The sequence below is a fragment of the Xyrauchen texanus genome, chromosome 16 (assembly GCF_025860055.1).
Source record: "Xyrauchen texanus isolate HMW12.3.18 chromosome 16, RBS_HiC_50CHRs, whole genome shotgun sequence".
NCBI classification, from domain to species: Eukaryota; Metazoa; Chordata; class Actinopteri; order Cypriniformes; family Catostomidae; genus Xyrauchen; species Xyrauchen texanus.
In genome coordinates, this window is record NC_068291.1 from 1,472,158 (window position 1) to 1,492,676 (window position 20,519).

At 38.8% G+C, this 20,519-nt stretch overlaps 1 protein-coding gene across 1 annotated transcript in view; it reads left to right on the top strand.

The window, feature by feature from the left end:
• Window positions 1-20,147, top strand: part of vash1 (vasohibin 1) — a 35,523-nt gene extending 15,376 nt beyond the window's left edge. Inside the window, exons 6-7 of the mRNA XM_052145429.1 lie at window positions 16,739-16,842; window positions 17,619-20,147. Coding sequence (XP_052001389.1) covers window positions 16,739-16,842; window positions 17,619-17,691 — 177 coding nt within the window. The 3' untranslated portion in view covers window positions 17,692-20,147. The remainder of the gene's footprint in view (window positions 1-16,738; window positions 16,843-17,618) is intronic.
• Window positions 20,148-20,519: the final 372 nt, after the last annotated feature.

Below are 20,519 nucleotides of genomic sequence, written 5' to 3' on the forward strand. Positions count from 1 at the left end.
CATACTTCAGAGGCGCACGCTAAGGAGCGTTCCCCAAAGAGTCGTTTTCAACGACGCAGTGCGAGTTCCCTCGGAAGGGAACTAAATGACTTACTCGTCCGAAATTTTATCCTCGGCTGGATCAAGTCTCTCTTCAAAATACAAACGTTCATCAGAGTCCCGCTCATCTTCTGAGGAAAATGTTAAATCTTCCATAATATCCAGGAGATTCCTCGAATGTATATCGTTACAAACACGCAGAAAAGTTGAATTGTGTTGTGTTTACATTAAACCTCACAGTCAGGGGCGTGTACATTTGCATTGATTGTCTCAGCACATTAGCGTATGAATGGCACACTCTGCTGGTGGGTGTGATCACATTACCTATAGTGAGCTGATCCTGTTAAAAATGTACATCGCTTTGTTTCATACAGATTACATTGCAGGAGAATATTTGTTTTAAATTTGAATTGTTTTATTTAAAAGTAGACATTTTAAGCTTTCTTTAGACATATGTTTCATGTTTGTGTGATAAGTATTCGTGGAGTTTAAGTTCATTTTTGTGACGTGTTTCTGAAATATGCTTGTGAACCCAGAGACTGCTGAAAGCTCACCCTCTTTATTTCCTTTATTTTACAAAAGCACAATGTTTTGTTGTTATTGTGAGTGTACACAAATAAAAGTAGACCCTTTATAGTCTCTAATGATGTCTTACACTTATCTGTATACCCAAAAATGATGGAGTATTTTAAATTGTTTCTGCTGTAATGACGAAAATATCCAGCAGGATGCGCCAGTGCGTCCGTCGACCCCAGAGGGTTAAACGGAGTGTGTATGCGTCCGGAACAGTGTTAGGGAAACTATTCCATAGTTTAGGAGCCAAATATGAAAAGGATCTTCCTCCTTTTGTGGATTTTGATATTCTAGGAACTATTAACAGGCCAGAATTTTGCGATCGTAATAAACGTGATGGAATATAGCATGGTAGAAGATCACTTAAGTACTGCGGAGACCATTCAAAGCTTTGTATGTAATTAACAGAATTTTACAATTAATAAGAAATTTAACAGGTAGCCAATGTAACGATGATAAAATGGGACTAGTATGATCATATTTCTTGGTTCTCGTCAGCACTCTGGCTGCTGCATTTTGAACCATTTGAAGTTTATTTATTGATCTTGCTGGACATCCTCCCAGTAATGCATTACAATAATCTAGTCTTGAGGTCATGAACGCATTAATTAGTTTTTCAGCATCAGCAACAGAGTGCATGTTTCGTAACTTAGCAATATTTCTGAGGTTGAAGAATGCTGTTCTACAAACATTGGTAATTTGATTTTCAAAGGACAGATTGGTATCAAATATAACACCAGAGTTCTTCACTGTTGAAGATGATGTAACAGTACATCCATCGAGAGTCAAATTATATTTTAGTGGCTTATTTTTAGAGTTTTTTGGTCCAATAATTAGTACCTCTGTTTTGTCAGAACTCTGGCCAGCCAATCTTTGATTTCATTAATATACTCTGCTAATTTGGAGAATTGTGAAATTTCGTCAGGTTTAGAAGAGTTTAAGAAAAAGTTGTGTATTGTCGGCATAACAGTGGAAACTTATTCCTCGATTCCTTATATTTCCCAGAGAAAGCATATATAAGGAGAAAAGCAGAGGCCCTAAAACTGATCCCTGTGGCACTCCATATTTTACTTTTATTTGGTTTGACACTTACTCATTTACAAGTCCACTAATGCCCAACATAATTCTGTAGCCTTTTCAAGAGAATGTCATGATCTGTGGTATCAAAGGCAGCACTAAGATCTAAAAGCACTAGAATTGCAGCCGCAATGAGTTGATAAGAGCAAGTCATTTGTAACTGTTCAGTCTCTGTACTGAGCTGGGGCCTATATCCTGATTGAAATTGTTCATATATATACGATTTCACTGTAGAAATGAAAATATTTGGGAGGACACTACATTTCTAGTATTTTCAACATTAATGGGAGATTTGAAATCGGTCTATTATTAGCCCTCATGATCAATCTGTGGGTTCTCAGTTATCAAATAAGCGATTTGATAACTGCCATTTTGAAGTTTCTTGGGACATGTCCTAAGGATATTGAGGAGTTAAAAATATTAAGAAGAGGTTCTGAGATTACAGGGGATACCTCTTTTAAGCTAAGTTGGTATTGGATATAACAAACATGTTGTGGCTTTTGATTTTTCGATAAGTTTTGTTAGTTCTTCATGACCTATGACAGCAAAGGATTGAAGTTACTTGTGAGGAAAATTATGAGAAACTGTTTTCTGAAGTGCTGTAACAGACAATTGCATTATTCCAATTTTATATCTGATGATTTCTATTTTATCAGTAAAGAAATTCATGAAGTCATTACAATTGTGCTGTGACGGAATATCTGGAATATCGAGGCTTTATTCCTAACCTATTTATCCACAGTACTGAATAAACTCCTAGGATTATTGTGGTTCTTTTCTATAAGTTTGCTCAAATATGCTGGCCTGTCAGTTTTTAGTGCCTTTCTGTAGCTACAGACACTATCTTTCCATACACTGCAAAATACTTCTAATTTTGTATTCCTCAACTTGTGCTCCAGAGATGTTTTCTATAATTTGTTTTAATCGAAGGTGGGTGACACTATCAAGAGTGCTAGAGAAGACTGTATTTATATTTTCTGTTATTATATCAAGTTCTTCTAGATTTTTTGGCTTATGTGAGACAATTCTAGAAAAGCTATTTATAGTAATCAAAAGAATAGATCTACCTGAATGGGATTAAATGCTAATCCCAATGTGTAATTTTCATTATCTATGTGAATGTTGAAGTCACCAACAATTAAAGCTCCATCTACAGTAACTACTAGATCTGATTTTTTACAGTATTTGCAAATTCATCAAGGAAATCAGAATACAGCCTGGGTTATGTATATACTGTAGCAAGGGCAAGAGATGACAGAGATTTTTACTTATATCTGATGGTGTCATATTAAGCATTATTACTTCAAAATACTTAAACTTATATCCTGTCCTCTGAGTAAAATCAAAAACTTCACTGTAAATTGTAGCAACACCTCCTCCTCGACCCTTTATGAAGATGGTACCATGTATGGCAGCCACGGTGTGGAGTCCTCCAATTCTTTTGTTGTTTTTGCTTGTTTGTCCTGTGTTTAGCAATCTTTTTCCAATCAGTTTTACCAGGGACGAACTGCTGAACATTTGGCAGCACATACAAGACAAACTTTTCCCAGATTTTGACTATTCGGACACTTTGCTGGACATTTTCAGAGGCGCAGCTGTGTTGTTTAAGAGACATAGACGAGGGGGGTGGCTGGGTAGCTAATTGGTAAAGATGCTGGCTACCACCCCTGCAGTTCGCTAGTTGGAATCCCAGGGCGTGCTTAGTGACTCCAGCTGGGTCTCCTAAGTAACCAAATTGGCCCAGTTGCTTGGGAGGGTAGAGTCTCATGGGGTTCATCCTCATGATCACCATAATGTGGTTCACTCTCGGTGGGGCGCATGGTGAGTTGTGGGTTGATGCTGCGGTGGATGGCGTGAAGCCTCCACATGCGCTATGTCTTCACGGTTACGCGCTCAACAAGCCATGTGTTAAGATGTGCGGGTTGACGTCTCAGACACAGAGGCAGCTGAGATTCGTCCTCCACCACCCAGACTGAGGCGAGTCACTATGCCACCACAAGGACTTAGAGCACATTGGGAATTGGGCATTCTAAATTGGGAGAAAAAGGGGAGAACATTTTAAATAGAGCTGCTGAGTATTCATATAGCGAATCTCTGCTCTCTTCCTAACAAAACGGACAAACTACATCTCCTCGCCCATACAAACAAGGACTTTTTAACCTCTGCTGCCTTGTACTTAATAGAAACCTGGCTGAGTGAAGCCATTCCGGGCAGTGTGTTACATCTGCCGGGCTTTCAGCTGTTCATAGTGGATTGTATTACGGATTTAACAGGGAAAACGAGAGGTGGTGGAACATGCTTTCACATTATTGAAAGTTGGTGTACAGATGTAACAACATTAAAGAAGGTGTGCTATCCTAATTTGGAATCGATCTTTATTAACTGTAAGTCTTTGTACTTTCCTTGTTTATTCTGGCGAGTGTTTTATTCCACCACACATGTGCGTAAATGCAGCGTTGCAACAGACTCAGTTATTATTATTCTTGGGGACTTTAACCAAGCAAACCTCACACGTGAACTGCCCAAATAAAAACAGCACATTACATGCCCCACCAGAGACAGAAATATACTGGATCATTGCTACACAACAATAAAGGATGCATATCGCTCTGTCCCTAGAGCAGTTTTGGGACTCTCTTGGCACTTTTCCACTGCACGTTACAGTTAGATTCGACTCTGCTCACTTTACTTTTCTGAGCTTGCTTTTCCACTGAAGTTAGTGCCTCCTCAACGTGGGTGGGATAATAGGCTGATCGTCATAGTTGCCCGCCTCTAATGCCGTGACATAATCTTAAACGTGACACAAACATTATTGACCATAAACAATAACACGACTGCTAGCTGTTAGCTACTAGCTCATTGTGCTGCATAAAGCAGTTGTTGCATGGTGATTTTACACAAGTGTAACAGTTAAATTGGCCTGGTTGTTTTTGAAGCAAGCTTTCCAGTAATTGGTCAATTAAATAAAGTGAAGCTTTCAACTTTTCAAGCAAGTACCATCCTCCATCGTGGACTCCAACAACACTCTCCCTCCTATTGCTCGCCGGTCTATTGCTATAGATATCATCAATTTGGTCGATCCACTTCCACTTTCTTCTGTTGTGGTCCTTGATGGTTCTGTAGTCAAATTTCTTTTTTTTACTTTTCCCTACACTGTTGGTAGGTCCGGATTGTAGCCGTGTGTAGCCAACAGCTGAGACACTTCCTGAAAGACTTTTTCGTTTTGTGTCATTTCATTCGTTGCTAACGAGAGGAACGTCTGCACCTTGTTTATTGACCACGGCGTGGTTTTGCGCACAGCCATTTCTTTTTAAAAGTCACGTGAACAAATTATATTGCTATTGCTAATTTTAAAACTAGCGGGTTGATGTCCCGTGTCACAAATCCAGTGATACTGGTAGTGAAAATTCTCTCTGACCAATCAGTGATCTGCATGATTTTGATGTCACATTTAGTATCGGCTCGCTTGGAACCTCGACCGAGATGGTACTAAAAAAGTACCAGGTACCAGGTACTATCCACAGTGGAAAACCCCCAAAAAGCAGAGTTGAGTCAAACTGTACCGTGCAGTGGAAAATTCCCATCTGATCACTGTCTGTACATAGACTGTAAAGAGGTGGACCAATGAAGCAGAGCTGGAACTACAAGCCTACTTTGACTGCACTGATTGGAGTGTTTTTGAGGCTGCAGACACCAATCTGGGTGATGGTCACAGATAATGTGACATCAAATATCAGTTTCTGTGAGGATATGAGCATTCCTACTAGGACTTATTTAACATACAACAATGACAAACCATGGTTTATAGCAGAATACAGGCAGCTTTGTAAAATAGGATCCTTACAGAAGTGGGGATAAAGTCTTGTACAATAAGGCCAGGAACGCACTGAACCTTCACTTCACACAAACACCCAATACCTCCTGCAATCCCCCTCCTCCCCACTCCTGCAACTCAACCTGCACTTAAGATCTGCGAAGAAGCCATGTCTTCCGAAAACAAAAGACAAGGAAATCACTGGGCCCAGATAGTGTTTCACCCACTTGTATAAAATCCTGTGCTAAACAGCTGGCCCCCATCTTCACACGGATCTTCAATAGATCACTGATGCAGTGTGAAGTCCCATGCTGCTTCAAACACTCAATCATCATTCTTGTCCCAAAGAAACCCAAAATAGCAGGACTTAATGACAACAGACCAGTCGCTCTGACATCAGTGGTCATGAAATCATGTGAGAGACTGGTGTTGGCCCACCTGAAGGACATTACTGGACCATTTCTAGACCCCCTTCAATTTGCTTTTTGAGCAAACAGGTCTGTGGATGATGCAGTCAACATGGGATTGCATCATATCCTGCAACATCTGGACAGACCAGGAAATATGCAAGGATTCTTTTTGTGGACATCAGTTCGGCTTTCAACACCATCATCCCAGCTATTCTCCAGACTAAATTACACCAACTCTCTGTTCCCGCGTCTATCTGTCAATGGATTACCAGCTTTCTGACAGGCAGCAGCTATTGAGACAGGGGAAATTCACTTCCACCACATGTACAATCAGCACTTGTGCCCCCCAGGGATATGTGCTCTCCCCACCACTATACAAATGACTTCACTGCCAAGGACCCCTCTGTCAAGCTTCTGAAGTTTGCAGATGACACTACTGTCATCAGCCTCATCCAAGATGACGATGAGTCTGTATACAGAAGGGAGGTTGAATGGCTGGCTCACTGGTGTAGTCATAACAACCTGGAGCTGAACATGCTCAAAATGGTGGAGATGATTGTGGACTTTAAAAGGAACACCCCAACATTGACCCCCCTCACCATTCTAAACAGCACTGTGGCACCATTGGAGTCATTCAGGTTCTTGGGCACCACCATCTCACAGGACCTGAAGTGGGAGACCCACATTGACTCCATTGTGAAAAAGGTCCAGCAGAGGTTGTACTTCCTTCACCATTTGTGGAAGTTCAACCTGCCACAGGCGCTGCTGATGCAGTTCTACTCAGCAGTCATCGAGTCTGTCTTCTGTACTTCAATAACTGTCTGGTTTGATGCCACTAAGACTTTTCGGACTGCTGAGAGGATTATTGGTTGCCCCCTGCCCTCCCTTCAAGAACTGTACACTTCCAGAGTGAGGAAAAAGCCTGGAAAAATCACTCTGGACCCCACTCACCCGGCCCACTACATTTTTGAACTGTTGCCTTCTGGCAGGCGCTACAGAGTACTAAGTACCAGAACTGTCAGGCACAGGAACAGTTTTTCCCCCCTCAGGCTATCCATGTCATGAACAGTTAAAACTGACCCATTGAGCAATAACTGTACATAACAGATTTGTATTTCTATACTGTACATACGTGTGTGTGTGTGTGTATATATATATATATATATATATATATATATATATATATATATATATATATATAAACGTCCTCTCACTTTCAACTGCATTCATTTTCAGCAAACCTAGCATGTGTAAATATTTGTATGAACATAAAAAGATTCAACAACTAAGACATAAACAGAACAAGTTTCACAGACATGTGACTAACAGGTGGTTAAAAGACAAAAGTAACAGTGGCCACCAGCTGTATTACAGTTTTTTACGATTGCTATGACAGATTTTTCAATACTTTTAACAATTTTCCGAAACTCTTAACACAGTTAGCACTACATCCGTCTGTGTAAGCTATACTATTAACACATTTCTTGTTGCTTTAACACAAAATGCATACAATTAACACAAATTTAAAATGCTTGAACTTCTTTTACACACAAGCTCAACCAAGACCAAAACAATGGATTTTTACTGTCAAATTTACCAATGTTTTAACACTGTATGTCAGAACAGATAACACCATGTTCTAAACCTAACCTTACAGGCTAAAGTCAAGGTAAACAGGTTCTTTCAATCGCATGACCATATGGTATAATGTAAAAGAGGACCTTTTGGGCTGATGTTTTGTGGAAAGGGAACAATATAGAGTAACAAAAGAAAGAAAGAAAAATGTCTGCACTAAGTAGAGGAAGACGTATACCAGGACAAGGGAGAGGAGTGGGACAAGGGCAAGGGAGAGGCGTGGGACAAGGACAAAGGAGAGGCGTGGGACAAGGACAAGGGAGAGGAGTGGGACAAGGACAAGGGAGAGGAGTGGGACAAGGGCAAGGGAGAGGAGTGGGACAAGGACAAGGGAGAGGCGTGGGACAAGGACAAGGGAGAGGAGTGGGACAAGGACAAGGGAGAGGAGTGGGACAAGGGCAAGGGAGAGGAGTGGGACAAGGGCAAGGGAGAGGCGTGGGACAAGGGCAAGGGAGAGGCGTGGGACAAGGACAAGGGAGAGGAGTGGGACAAGGACAAGGGAGAGGCGTGGGACAAGGGCAAGGGAGAGGAGTGGGACAAGGGCAAGGGCATTTATCGGACTCTAGCTAAACACAGAGTCCAAATGAATCAATTATACAAAGTTCCTTTTGAAAGGAATGGTGAGCGCATCAAAGAACTCTGTCACAATACGTCTTTTTTTATTGAATTTCTGCAGCAAAAGACCTAAACCCAACAAAACAAAAATGTAGAGAGGCTTCAAAAGAAACTGCAGAGCAAAACACAATCTATGATCAATACAATATACTGTCTATTGTATAAGCCCTGACACATATAAAATAATGCAGTTTCTGTAATTCCATCTGATGTTAGTGTTTTTATGACATTGTGATTGACTAAATCTTCCTGTTGGACGAGAACATATGTTAGTGTTTTGAATAATTATTTGATTTTGAGACAAGTTTGCAGTGTTTTGGTAGACATAGTGTATTGTTGCTAGTGTATTATTGTATTTTGAAAATTAGTGTTGGAGTTTAGTTTACAATGTGTGATTTTGAGCATGAAATTAAATGTTTTGCCAATTGTGTGTTGTAGGTGTGTTGGTGCGTTAAGAGTTTAGGAAATTTGTTAAAAGTACTGAAAGAATTGTCATAGCGATTGTAAAAAACTATAAGTACTGCAGTGCAGCTCCTCCTCATGGACTGCACCAGATTTGCCTGTTCTTGCTGTGAGATGTTACCCCACACTTTCACCAAGGCACTTGCAAGTTCCTGGACTTTTCTGGGGGGAATGGCACTAGCCCTCACACTCTGATCCAACAGGTCCCAGACATGCTTAATGGGATTGAAATCCGGCCTCGTCGCTGGCCATGGCAGAACACTGACATTCCTGTCTTGCAGGAAATCACGCACAGAACGAGCAGTATGGCTGGTGGAATTGTCCTGCTGGAGGGTCATGGCAGGATGAGCCTGCAGGAAGGGTACCAGATGATTGAGGAGGATGTCTTCCCTTGTAACGCACAGTGTTGAGATTTCCTGCAATGACAACAAGTTCAGTCCAATGATGCTGTCACACAATGCCCCAGACCACGATGGACCCTCCAAATTGATCCCGCTCCAGAGTACAGGCCTTGGTGTAACGCTCATTCCTTCGACGATAAACGATCATCACCCCTGGTGAGACAAAACTCAGACTCGTCAGTGAAGAGCACTTTTTGCCAGTCCTGTCTGGTCCAGCGAAGGTGGGTTAGGCAGCTTTGTTGTCAGTGATGTCTGGTAAGGACCTGCCTTACAACAGGCCTACAAGCCCTCAGTCCACCCTCTCTCAGCCTATTGCGGACAGTTTGAGCACTGATGGAGGGATTGGGTAACTTGATGTAACTTGGGCAGTTGTTGTTGCCATCCTGTACCTGTCCTGCAGGTGTGATTTTCGGATGTACCGATCCCGTGCAGGTGTTGTTACACGTGGTCTGCCACTGCGAGGACGATCAGCTGTTCTTCCTGTCTTCCTGTAGCGCTGTCTTAGGTGTCTTACAGTACGGACATTGCAATTTATTGCCCTGGCCACATCTGCAGTCCTCATGCCTCCATTAAGCATGCCTAAAGCACGTTCACTCAAATGAGCAGGGACCCTGGGCATCTTTCTTTTGGTATTTTTCAGAATCAGTAGAAAGGTCTCTTTAGTGTCCTAAGTTTTTATTACTGTGATCTTAATTGCCGTCTGTAAGCTGTTAGAATGTTAACGACCGTTCCACAGGTGCATGTCAATTAATTGTTTATGCTTCATTGAACAAGCATGTAAACATTGTTTTATACAATATAGATCTGTAAAGTTATTTGGATTTTTACAAAATTATCTTTAAAATACAGTGTCCTGAAAAAGTGTCCTGTTCCTGAGTTTATATATATATATATATATATATATATATACACACTACCAGTCAAAACCTTTGAAACACTAGGTTTTTGTCTTGATTTTGCACATTTCCAGCCCAGAGACTTCTGTAGCCATACTTTTTACAGTTCGTCCAAAGATAAAAATGTAAAAATTTTGAGCAATCCAGTCTTTAACCACCTTCAAACAGCTCATCAGCAGATCACTAGAGCTTTTATTACCTGGTCTTAAAGGCAGAGAGAGCTGTGTATTGTCTGCATATATATGATGCAAAATTCCATATTTACTGAGAATTGAACCCAAGGGGAGCAAATACAATAAAAATAGAACTGGGCCTAAAATTGATCCCTGCGGGACTCTAGAAGTTACGGGTGCAGGAGATGACGAATAGTCTCCAACCATCACTGTAAAAGATCTGTTCTCCAAATATGAAGAAAAACATTTTATAGCAGTTTCCTACATACCAACAAACTCCATTATGCTGCTAATTAAAATACCATGGTCAATAGTATCAAAAGCCATGGTAACATCCAATAAAACTAAAGCAGCATGATCTTCAGAGTCTCCAATTAACAGAAGGTAATTTACAACCCTTAATAATGCCGATTCTGTGCTGTGGCCCACTCTAAATCCAGATTGAAATTTGTCCAAAATATCCTTATTTGTTTAAACAGAATTCACCTGGTCAAGAACTACCTTCTCTAAATAAATTTACAGAAAAAGCCATTTGAAAGCTGACATTTCTTTAGATCCAATGGGTCCAAATTGTTTTTTTTTTAGAAGTGGCTGCACAATCGCTTGCTTAAGACATGAAGGGACAATCCCATTTTGCTAAATACTATTCACAATCGCAAGGACACTTGGACTAACAGTCTTTATGTGTTGTAGTTTATGTGACCTGTGTGACGTCTCAAGGCAGCTAGCAGCCATTCAGATTAACCAGTTTTTCTGCTTCTTGACCTGGGCCCCAGTTCTACTAATAAGACTATGAGCCAAATTACTACAGAGGAGAGTGGCACCTTACCTGGAGGGTGTCTTTAGCAGGTCAGGTCTACCCCAAAATCTGATCCAATTGTCTATAAATCCTATTTTATTCTGCAGACACCACTCAGACATCCAGCCATTCAGTGACACTAATCTACTATAAACCTCGTCATCACAATGAGCAGGGAGGGGACCAGAGCATATTACAGTGTCTGACATCGTTTTTGCAAATTCACGCACCTCTTTAACATTATCTTTAGTGATCTCCGACTGGCGAAGCCAGACATCGTTAGTGCCAACAAAAAAGATCTAAAAATCTACTTTTAGCATTAGCCAGCACTTGTAAATTTGATCAGATGTCAGACACCCGAGCTCCCAAAATGCATTTAACAATAGTGGCTTAAGTCTCTTTTCCACATACCTTACAATAGAATCTCCTAATTACTAAGACTCCTTCAACAGTGGGTGCATCACTGAGTGGGGAGAATCGCTTGGAAACTCTAACAAGAATGGGAGAGTGGTGTCGCTTTGCTGAATGAGTATGCCTTCCCGATGTTACCCAAATGCCCTTCTGCGGGGGATCTATAGCCGGAACCAAAGTGTGTGTGTTGCTCGCTGTACTACCTGCATCCGATACAGTATCTACTAGTGTTGTCACGGTAACAAAATTTCAGTAGTCGGTACCAATACCAGTGAAAATTCACGGTACTCGATACCATTTTCGGTACCAAAGCAAAACACAAAAACAGGTTACTAAACAACAATCTTTTAAAGAGCACCTATTATGGCATTTAAAATGTTCCTAATATTGTTTTGGGAGTCCCCAACAACAGTTTTACATGCATGCAATGACAAAAAACACTTTTGTTGTCTTATAATATGCATTTATGTTTACCTGATTTGCTCACCGACTCCCAAATGATTCGTTCAATGACTCATTTTTCCAAACCCCTCCTTTGCGTGACGCTAATCTGCGGTGATTGGTCAGATGACCCAGTCAGTTGTGATTGGTATACTCTGTGCAGAGATTGTCGGAAACGGAACGCCCATCACCGCTTTGTAGTAAAAAAATCAAAATCAGAGAAGGAATTTGAGTTGATTTATGTTCGGTGGTAAACACCCAATCAGTTATTGTTTGCGTTAGCCCAACGCATAAACATATTGATAAAGCACTGCATTACTACAAGTTATTGCTCTATACTTTATGACAACTCCAATAACATCGACAAACATTTCACATATTTCAAAATAATTGACATTGGAGACCTAGAAGCTGCGCTGAGCGTAACGTACACAACACACACAAATACTTATTAAGCATGCTAAAAAACACATAAAAGCAACAATTATTAATAATACTTACAGGTTGTGATTCGGAGGAGGAAGCTGATCCAAATAAACTTGGTACTGAACCTTCCTTCAGTATCAACCGCTCACTGAATCCACACTTGAAAGCATTCATGTTCGTAAAGCAATCGTCATTAAAATGATGCGAACACAGCACAAGTTTCGGGCTATACTTGTGTGGTATAGTTGTACATATAAACTCTAGCCACTGATTCTTCACATGCTCGTCCCTGGGCAGTGGAAAAAAGGTCGCTTTTGATATGCACTTCAGAACACAGCGTCTTGCTGTCGACATGATGTTTTCAAGTTTTCCCTGGTGTCTGCGCGTGCAATGAGTGGGCGTGGACAATTTGATAATTTTTCGTCTTGACGTCACAACGAAAAGGAAAATGACTCGTTGGAAAATCGATTCATTACATTGACTCAGAGTCGACTCCTACTTTTGAGAGACAATAACTTTTTTTACGGTGAACTTTCATATATAAAACTTTGCAGGATGTTTTTGTTCACTTAAATCTATGTTACACACTACATGAAAGGTCATTTTCAAAATTCCATAATAGGTGCCCTTTAATAACAAATTCTACAAAACATTAGCAGCAGAACTAAGAACAAAAATATGCCATTGAGCAACACTTTAATTTAAATATATAATTTTTTAATTATAACAAAACACTTACATAAGATATTTGAACACTTATATAAGATTTGCTTCAACTTTTGCAACTTTTAATTTAAGTTTTTACCAAGTACTAAAAAACAAATCCTAAATAAACAAGCATAAAATAGAATGAATAAAAAACAATTTCCAAACTAATGTGCAAAGTGCTCTCTTATTAATAAAGCTGCAATTTGACATTTTTCTTCACGATAAGAAATGCATAGTGACATATATATAGATATTATGATGAAATAAGTCTCGAGCAATCACGTTCTAATCTAGCTTCATTAAGTGTGCGCGCGCGAGGGATGAGTTCCCCGAGGCAGAGTCTCTCTCAGCTGGGTGCAGTTTCAATCTCTCCCCATTAGATCGGGACATTCGCGCAACTCATAGAAGAGGCACCGACCACACAGAGAAATACCAGTTTCTGAGTTTATAGTTATTAACATGAGCTGCTTCTGTATTATTTGAACTGTAATAAAGCTATAACACATTAAATATAACTGCATTTAAGATGTAACGCCGGGATGTTTCCTTTAAAGAGCTCCGCCTATTCCACAACGGTACATGCTTCTGAATGTACTTTTTTTTAATCATTCCCTAATACTTTGGGATCTACATAAAATAAACTGTGAAAGTTTCAAGTGCATCTGGACTGATCTGTGTAATTCTTCCTCCATCAGACGTGAACTGCTGCTGTCACGCGTTACCATTACAGTTTATTGTGATTTCATGTTACGTTAAATGAGATCAAACAACAATTCAACAACAAACGTTTTTCTCATCAATTTTGTATTTTCAACGATGTCGATAATGTCGACTAAACGTTTCAGCCCTAATGCAAATTATAATATGCTTTTAAACTCACCTGCTTTATTTGCTTGAATAAATCCAGGTGTCTGTCTTTCATGTGCTTTATTAAGTTTGATGTGTTTCATCCTTTCATCAGAAAATTGCAAAAGCAGCGTTTACAATTAGGTTTTTGCTGATCTATGATGTTTCCCTTTTCATCAGCCTCAAATACAAATCATTTCCACATTTTTCCACTTTTCATTTCGACATGATTCAGTTGAGGCTCCGCAGCAGCTTTGCTTGTCATCATCGTTTGCTTGTTGTGAGCGTTCGAAAGTTCCCGGCTTTGCATGGGTACCGGGTAGACCCGGTACTTGGTAGCCCGGTACCTTCAGAAATTCTGGTATCGTAAATAATTTTTAGTTTGAGTACCGACTTGGTACCGGTATTTTTGACAACACTAGTATCTACCGGCTTCTCTTTCTTACTGACCATTACTAGCGTTCAGATGCGTGTCCCTAACTCATTAACCTTCTCCGTCATTCTTTACATTTATCATATGTAAACCCATCACTGCTGCCAGAAGAAGCTATAGTAAACATGTGGCATGCAATGCAGGAAGAAATAACATAAGCGGATTCCATGTCTTACCGAAATTGTTTGTTGTTGTTGCTGTTATGGTTGTTCTTGAGCAGTGAGGGTTTGAGATCGATGTGGTTCAATGTGGTTCCTGATCAGCAGATGTTTGAGATTGATGCTATAATCTGTGTAAAACACAGAGTAAACAAATGCATGCAGTCTAGATGTAAAATGTAGACAATCAGAAAAAAAGAAAAGAAAAAAGAGAGAAACAGGTGCGTGCATTAAAATACACGCAGTTGAAAGACTGGAAAAGCAGAAGAGTGGAAAAAAACTGAAACTCACGGTAAAATGGCAAAGGATAAAATGATGAACATATAAGAATAAGCAGTGCTAAGCAGGCTACAAGTACAGACTCATGCAGCATGCCATCAGCAACCAGAACAGTGTTTTCAAACTATCAATGAAGGCTTACAATACAGAATGGTTAAAAAAAAAAAGAAAATCCATCTTTTGGAGTGTCCCAGTCAGAGTCCAGACATTAATCTAATAGAGATGCTGTGGAATGACCTCAGGAGAGCCATTCACACCAGACATCATAAGAATATGTCTGAACTGAAGCAGTTCTGTAAGGAAGAATGATCCAGAATTCCTTCTGAATGTTGTGCAGGTCTAATCCACAGATACCAGAAACACTTGATTGAGGTTATTGCTGCCAAAGGAGGATCGACCAGTTATTTAATCCAAGGGTTCACTTACTTTTTCCACAGCACTGTTTATGTTTAATGGTTTGTGTTGAAAAAAATACATTAAATATTATAATTGTACGAAATACACTTTATTGGTGGCATTATCACCTTTTGCCCAATAGACCGTCCTGGGTGGACATGGAGATAAATGCTTACAAGCAAATTTCCCTTCCAGCACTTCTTGCATCTAAACTACAGTCTACCTCTTATATTCCGGTCGATTGCCCAGTGGTGAAACACTCGTTGAGGATTTGGATCCAATTCAGGAAGTCATTTGGTTTTAGGGACCCCTCTCTTCTTAGCCCTGTGTTCCGTAATCATTTTTTTTCGCCCTCAATGCAGGATGGTTCATTCAAGAGTTTGTCTCAAAAGGGGATAAAATGTTTCAAAGACTTATTTTTGGATAATGTATTTGCTTCCTTTGAGCAATTGGTATCACGTTTTGGTCTTACCAAGTCAGATTTCTTTAGAGTCTTGCAAGTAAGACATTACGTTAAGTCACTTATACCAGACTTCCCAGCGATGCCCTCCAAAAATCCTTTGGATAAGTTCCTTTCATGTAATACATTGGCCAAGGGCTCAATTGCTACTATTTACAATTTAATGATCAATCTGGCATCTTCATCCCTGGATAACATTAAGAGAGCTTGGGAGGAAGACCTTGAAAGACCACTCTCCGAAGACACCTGGAACTGTGTCCTTAAACTGGTCCACTCATCGTCAATGTGTGCTCGGCATTCACTTATACAGTTTAAAGTTGTACACAGAGCCCATATATCCAAAGTTAAACTAGCTCAAATGTTTCCTGGTACTAGCCCTATGTGCAATAGATGTCAATGTACCGAGGAACGTTAACTCACATGTTCTGGACATGCCCCAAATTAGAGCGTTACTGGCGATCGATATTTCACACCCTTTCTGTGGTTCTTCAGCATAGATTAGAGCCAGAACCTCTGGTGGCATTATTTGGAGTTGCCCCAGAGGACGTATGGTTGTCAGCATCAACGTGTAAAGTCCTTGCTTTCTCTTCCCTACTTGCACGTAGAGCAATATTATTAAAGTGGAAAGATCCCTTGCCACCCACTCATACTCAATGGACTAGAGATATGATATCCTGTCTCTGCCTCGAAAAAAATTAGGTATTCACTAAGAGGATCGGAAAAACAATTTTTTAAGATGTGGCGTTCTTTTCTTGACTATGTTGATAAGTCTGTTTGAATAATGCCACTACTATTGTTTTTTTTCTTTTTTCTTTCTTTCTTTCATTTATTTATTTTTCTTTTTTTTATTATTATTTTATTTTTATTTATTTTTTTTTTTTTTGTATTTGGTTGGAGGTTTATGTTTGTTAGCATGTTTGTAAATATTGTATGCATGCTCGGTTCTTACAATTCCATTTTGAATTAATGGATAGTATGGGCGTCATTCTTAAATTGGATGGTGAGGGGTGGGGGATTGTGAATGTGATGTATATTGTAAAAATCAATAAAAACAAACTTTGAACAAAAAAAAAATAGTATAATTGTTTGTGTGTTGTTAGCTTAAGAACATTGTGTTTGTCTGTACTTGTGACTTTGATGAAGATGAGATCACATTTTATGAGCAATTAATGCAGAAAACCAGCAAATTCCAAAGGGTTCACATACTTTTACTTACCACTGTATATATAACACATTTATTGTGTTTAATAATTGACAGTGGACTAAATGAGCTGTTAATGTTTCAGATTGGTAAAACTGCTCCTCCATCTCCCACTAAAGACAGGAGAAAAGATGTCGGTTCTCCTCTTAGGAACCCCGGCAGCCCCATGCGCAAGAACAGTGACAGACGGTACGTACAGACATTTGGTGATGTCCTCAAATAAATGCAACGGATTTATTCATAACTCTAATATTTACATTTGGCAGATGCTTTTATCCAAAGCAACTTACAGTGCAATTATTACAGGGACAATCCCCCCAGAGCAACCTGGAGTTAAGAGCCTTGCTCAAGGGCCCAATGGTGGTGGCCATGGGGTTAGAAACTGTGACCTTCTGATTAACAGCCCTGTGCTTTTGCCACTACGCCACCACCACTCCAGATATCTTGTCATATTCCCTGTTGTCTTTTGTTTTTGTACTTTTATGTTGAAATTCTTGTTTAGTTCCTGTTTCCTGTTAGTTTTGTAGTCCTTTGTAGTTTTATTCCTTGATTGGTTCTCCCTGATTAGTTCTCATTCCCTGATTGTTTCCCCAGGTGTTCCTCATTCCCTTGTTTGTTCTCTTGTGTATTTTAGCTCTTGGTTTCCCCGTTTCCTGTGTCAGTTCTTGCATGTTTAGTTTTCACGTTCTGTGCTTGGTTCCCAGTTTTTGGTTTTCTTTACATCCTGAGTTAGTTTGCTTTGTCTTTGTTAATAAAGCTGTGTACTAGATCCACATTCCTCAACTGCCTCGTCAAATATCTATTCTGTAATGCAGAATTTAACACCATTTGCATTACTGAATGTATTTCTGTAGTCTGTGCCTTGAATTCTCTGTTATAACTTCAAAGTTGAAAGGTTTTGAAACTAATAAATGTCTCATTTATTTAAACTTTTTTATTCATTCAGTGTTTGTGTATTTTCACAGACCGTCAGTAGAGAAGAAACCGGTGCAGACCGGACCAGCTGCTGATGTGAATGGATACCAGATCAGAGTGTGATGTCATTTGTAAAGATGGACAACATACAGAAGTGTGGACTTAAGCTCAATAGGAGTATTGTTCACCTCTAATGAAAAGTATCATGCTTCACAGGGAATGTGGTCACTTATAAGGGGTTTCATTTAAGAAAGTTCAATATAAACCTCAAATGAGTCAGTCAGTAGAATTGCCACACTATGAACAATAACCATATTTCTATTAACTTTTTTAATTCACTTTTCACAATAATCTGTAAATACGGTGCAATTATCCCATAACTTTACTAGACACTAACCCTGCTTTTGTAGAGGATAGTTTGCAATCCATTTATTGGGGCCTTTTTATGAACTTTGTTTTTACAGACACATGCATGTTTACTTGTCTTTATGGGGACATACCATATTGTTTTTATATAAAACTAATTATAATGATTAGACTAATCCAAACTCCACACCTAAAAAAACCTTAATAACAGAATACTAAAAGACATAATTTTGTTTATTTATGATTCATTTTTCTATTGAGGATGTCCCTAAATAATCCCAAAGGAAAGTTGTCATAATGTACTCTGTCCACAAATAAGAGTATAGACAAATACATGATTTTTGCACTTAGTAAAGCATACTGCATCTATTTACGTTGCAATCACTGTTGATTTGGACATTTAATATTTAGTCCAAATATATTTGGTATGAATGAGTAAAAAGCTTGTATCAGACTGTACTGTAGTTTGTGTTTTACTCTTTTAGGTGAAAATGGTAATGTTTGGTTGTGTGTTTCTGTAACATGCAAGCAGCAGGGTATAAAGGCACTGAAATAGGGTCATGTTTTCAAGAAACGATTCAAATGGGCACCTTTAAAAAATATTAGTGTTTCTGATTAGTGTTGCAAATAAATATATACAGGGTTTGGTCATTAGACGTAGTGAATGCAGCCCTAGTCCTCATTTGATTTTTTAATTTATTGGCAGTAGTATTTTTTTTTTAGATGTCACATGTTGCTCTACACATTATACATATTTAATATTTTTAAGTCAACATGAAATTAAAATCGACCCAGTTTACTTTCCTTATACATGTTCTTGGTCTTATTGTGCATGATTCATTGGTGCGTGTTATTCCAAGGGAAAAAAAAGAGTATCTAATAGGGCTGTCGATTTAACATGTTAATTCACTGCAAATAATTATATTTAAAAAATAACGTGTTAAAAAAATTATAAAATACCCAGGCCATAATAAGAAAAAAATCCTACCATAGGAGCAATTTAAGTTTGAAGTACCACCTGTTTTAAGCAGGGGGCAGGAAGCGTAACTCAAACAGACAGAACAAGATGAGAACACATATTAGTGTTCAAACACAGCTGAACAGAGCGCAATTCCCAACACAGGGATCCAAAATTGTGTTTTTCTACATTTTAAACTACGTTTAACTTGACACAGCGATCTAAAAACAGTATGATTATGATGCAACAAACAAAGACACTCCAAATGTGTCCAGCAGACGCAGGTGTACACTGACACGTCTTTAGAAAAGCCCTTATAATCAATCTATCTTGGACTGAGTGACGAATTCAACTGAAGGCCAATGATTGGCTTATGTTTAATAATATGGAAACAAACAATAAATTGCAATCTATAGCCACTTTTTCAACACTTTACTCATCTGCAAACATTTCATGCATTTTAATTACCTAAATGATTATTTTTAAAATATATATTTTAATTGTAAAATATAACTATATATACTTCTTTAATAATTATATATTGAATTATTGTCATTTGAAGGGCATCCCCAGCATATATTTGCATATGCAAATAATTTGATCTGATTCATTTGAATTGGCATATCATGTTATTAATCCATCATTGAGCCCTCTTATTTTTCATCCTCATCTAGAGACAATTTACACCATCCAATCAATTCCTCACAGATTAAATCCCACCCTCCATTTTTTCTTCATTAATAATCCCGTTTCACTGAAATACGACACATTACAGAAGTAAAATGAGTTGCACACGCCGTTTCATGTTGACTTTAAGATGTTTTGTTAGCAGTTTCCTTAACTACTTTTTCTGTACTTTTTAATTACATCCTAAATATTATATTTTTTATAAAGAATACACTAAACACTGAAATGTAGTAGATTGTAGACATGTTTACACACTGGTCTTGCATTTAGCCAAACATACTTGGTGTGAGACACTATGATGTACACTACTGTGTACTAGTGTGAATCACTGCCGAAGTGAACGTTATTAAATGCTCTTGTTTGTTTTTCACCTCTGTGTTGTCGTGGCGTGCTGCTGTCCTACATAAATCACTCAATACTGTTTTTGTCCATTTCTGAGAACAAATGAAATGTAGTTAATCTGTGATGTCACAGCACTGTATTGTATGTCATTGTTACACTTACTGGCCACTTTGAAACTTGAAATGTATGATTCTTGCCTTGTATAAAGTTTTTTTTGTCAAAAAATAAAAACATTTGGATTCTTTCATGTGTGATGTACAGTCTGTTAAGTTTTTACAATACTCTTGATATAATAAGAGAAAACACTTCCTATATCTTCTGTTGTTGATGTTGAAGGCGGCCGTGTGTCCAGTCAAATTGTGGTATTTTAACACAAATTCATCAGTTACTTAGAAGTTGGACTGCACAATTCACTGAAAAAAAGAATCGAGGTTACATTTAATTAACGCAATGAACTGATCGTGAACAGTGTCCGTTATAGCATTCCCTTTAGGTTAACTCCAGACTCGGATTCACTTTCACTGAACTGCATTTGAATCAGAGACTTCTTGACACATTTACTGGCATCTTTATTTCTATTTTTTTAATACTGTGTCAA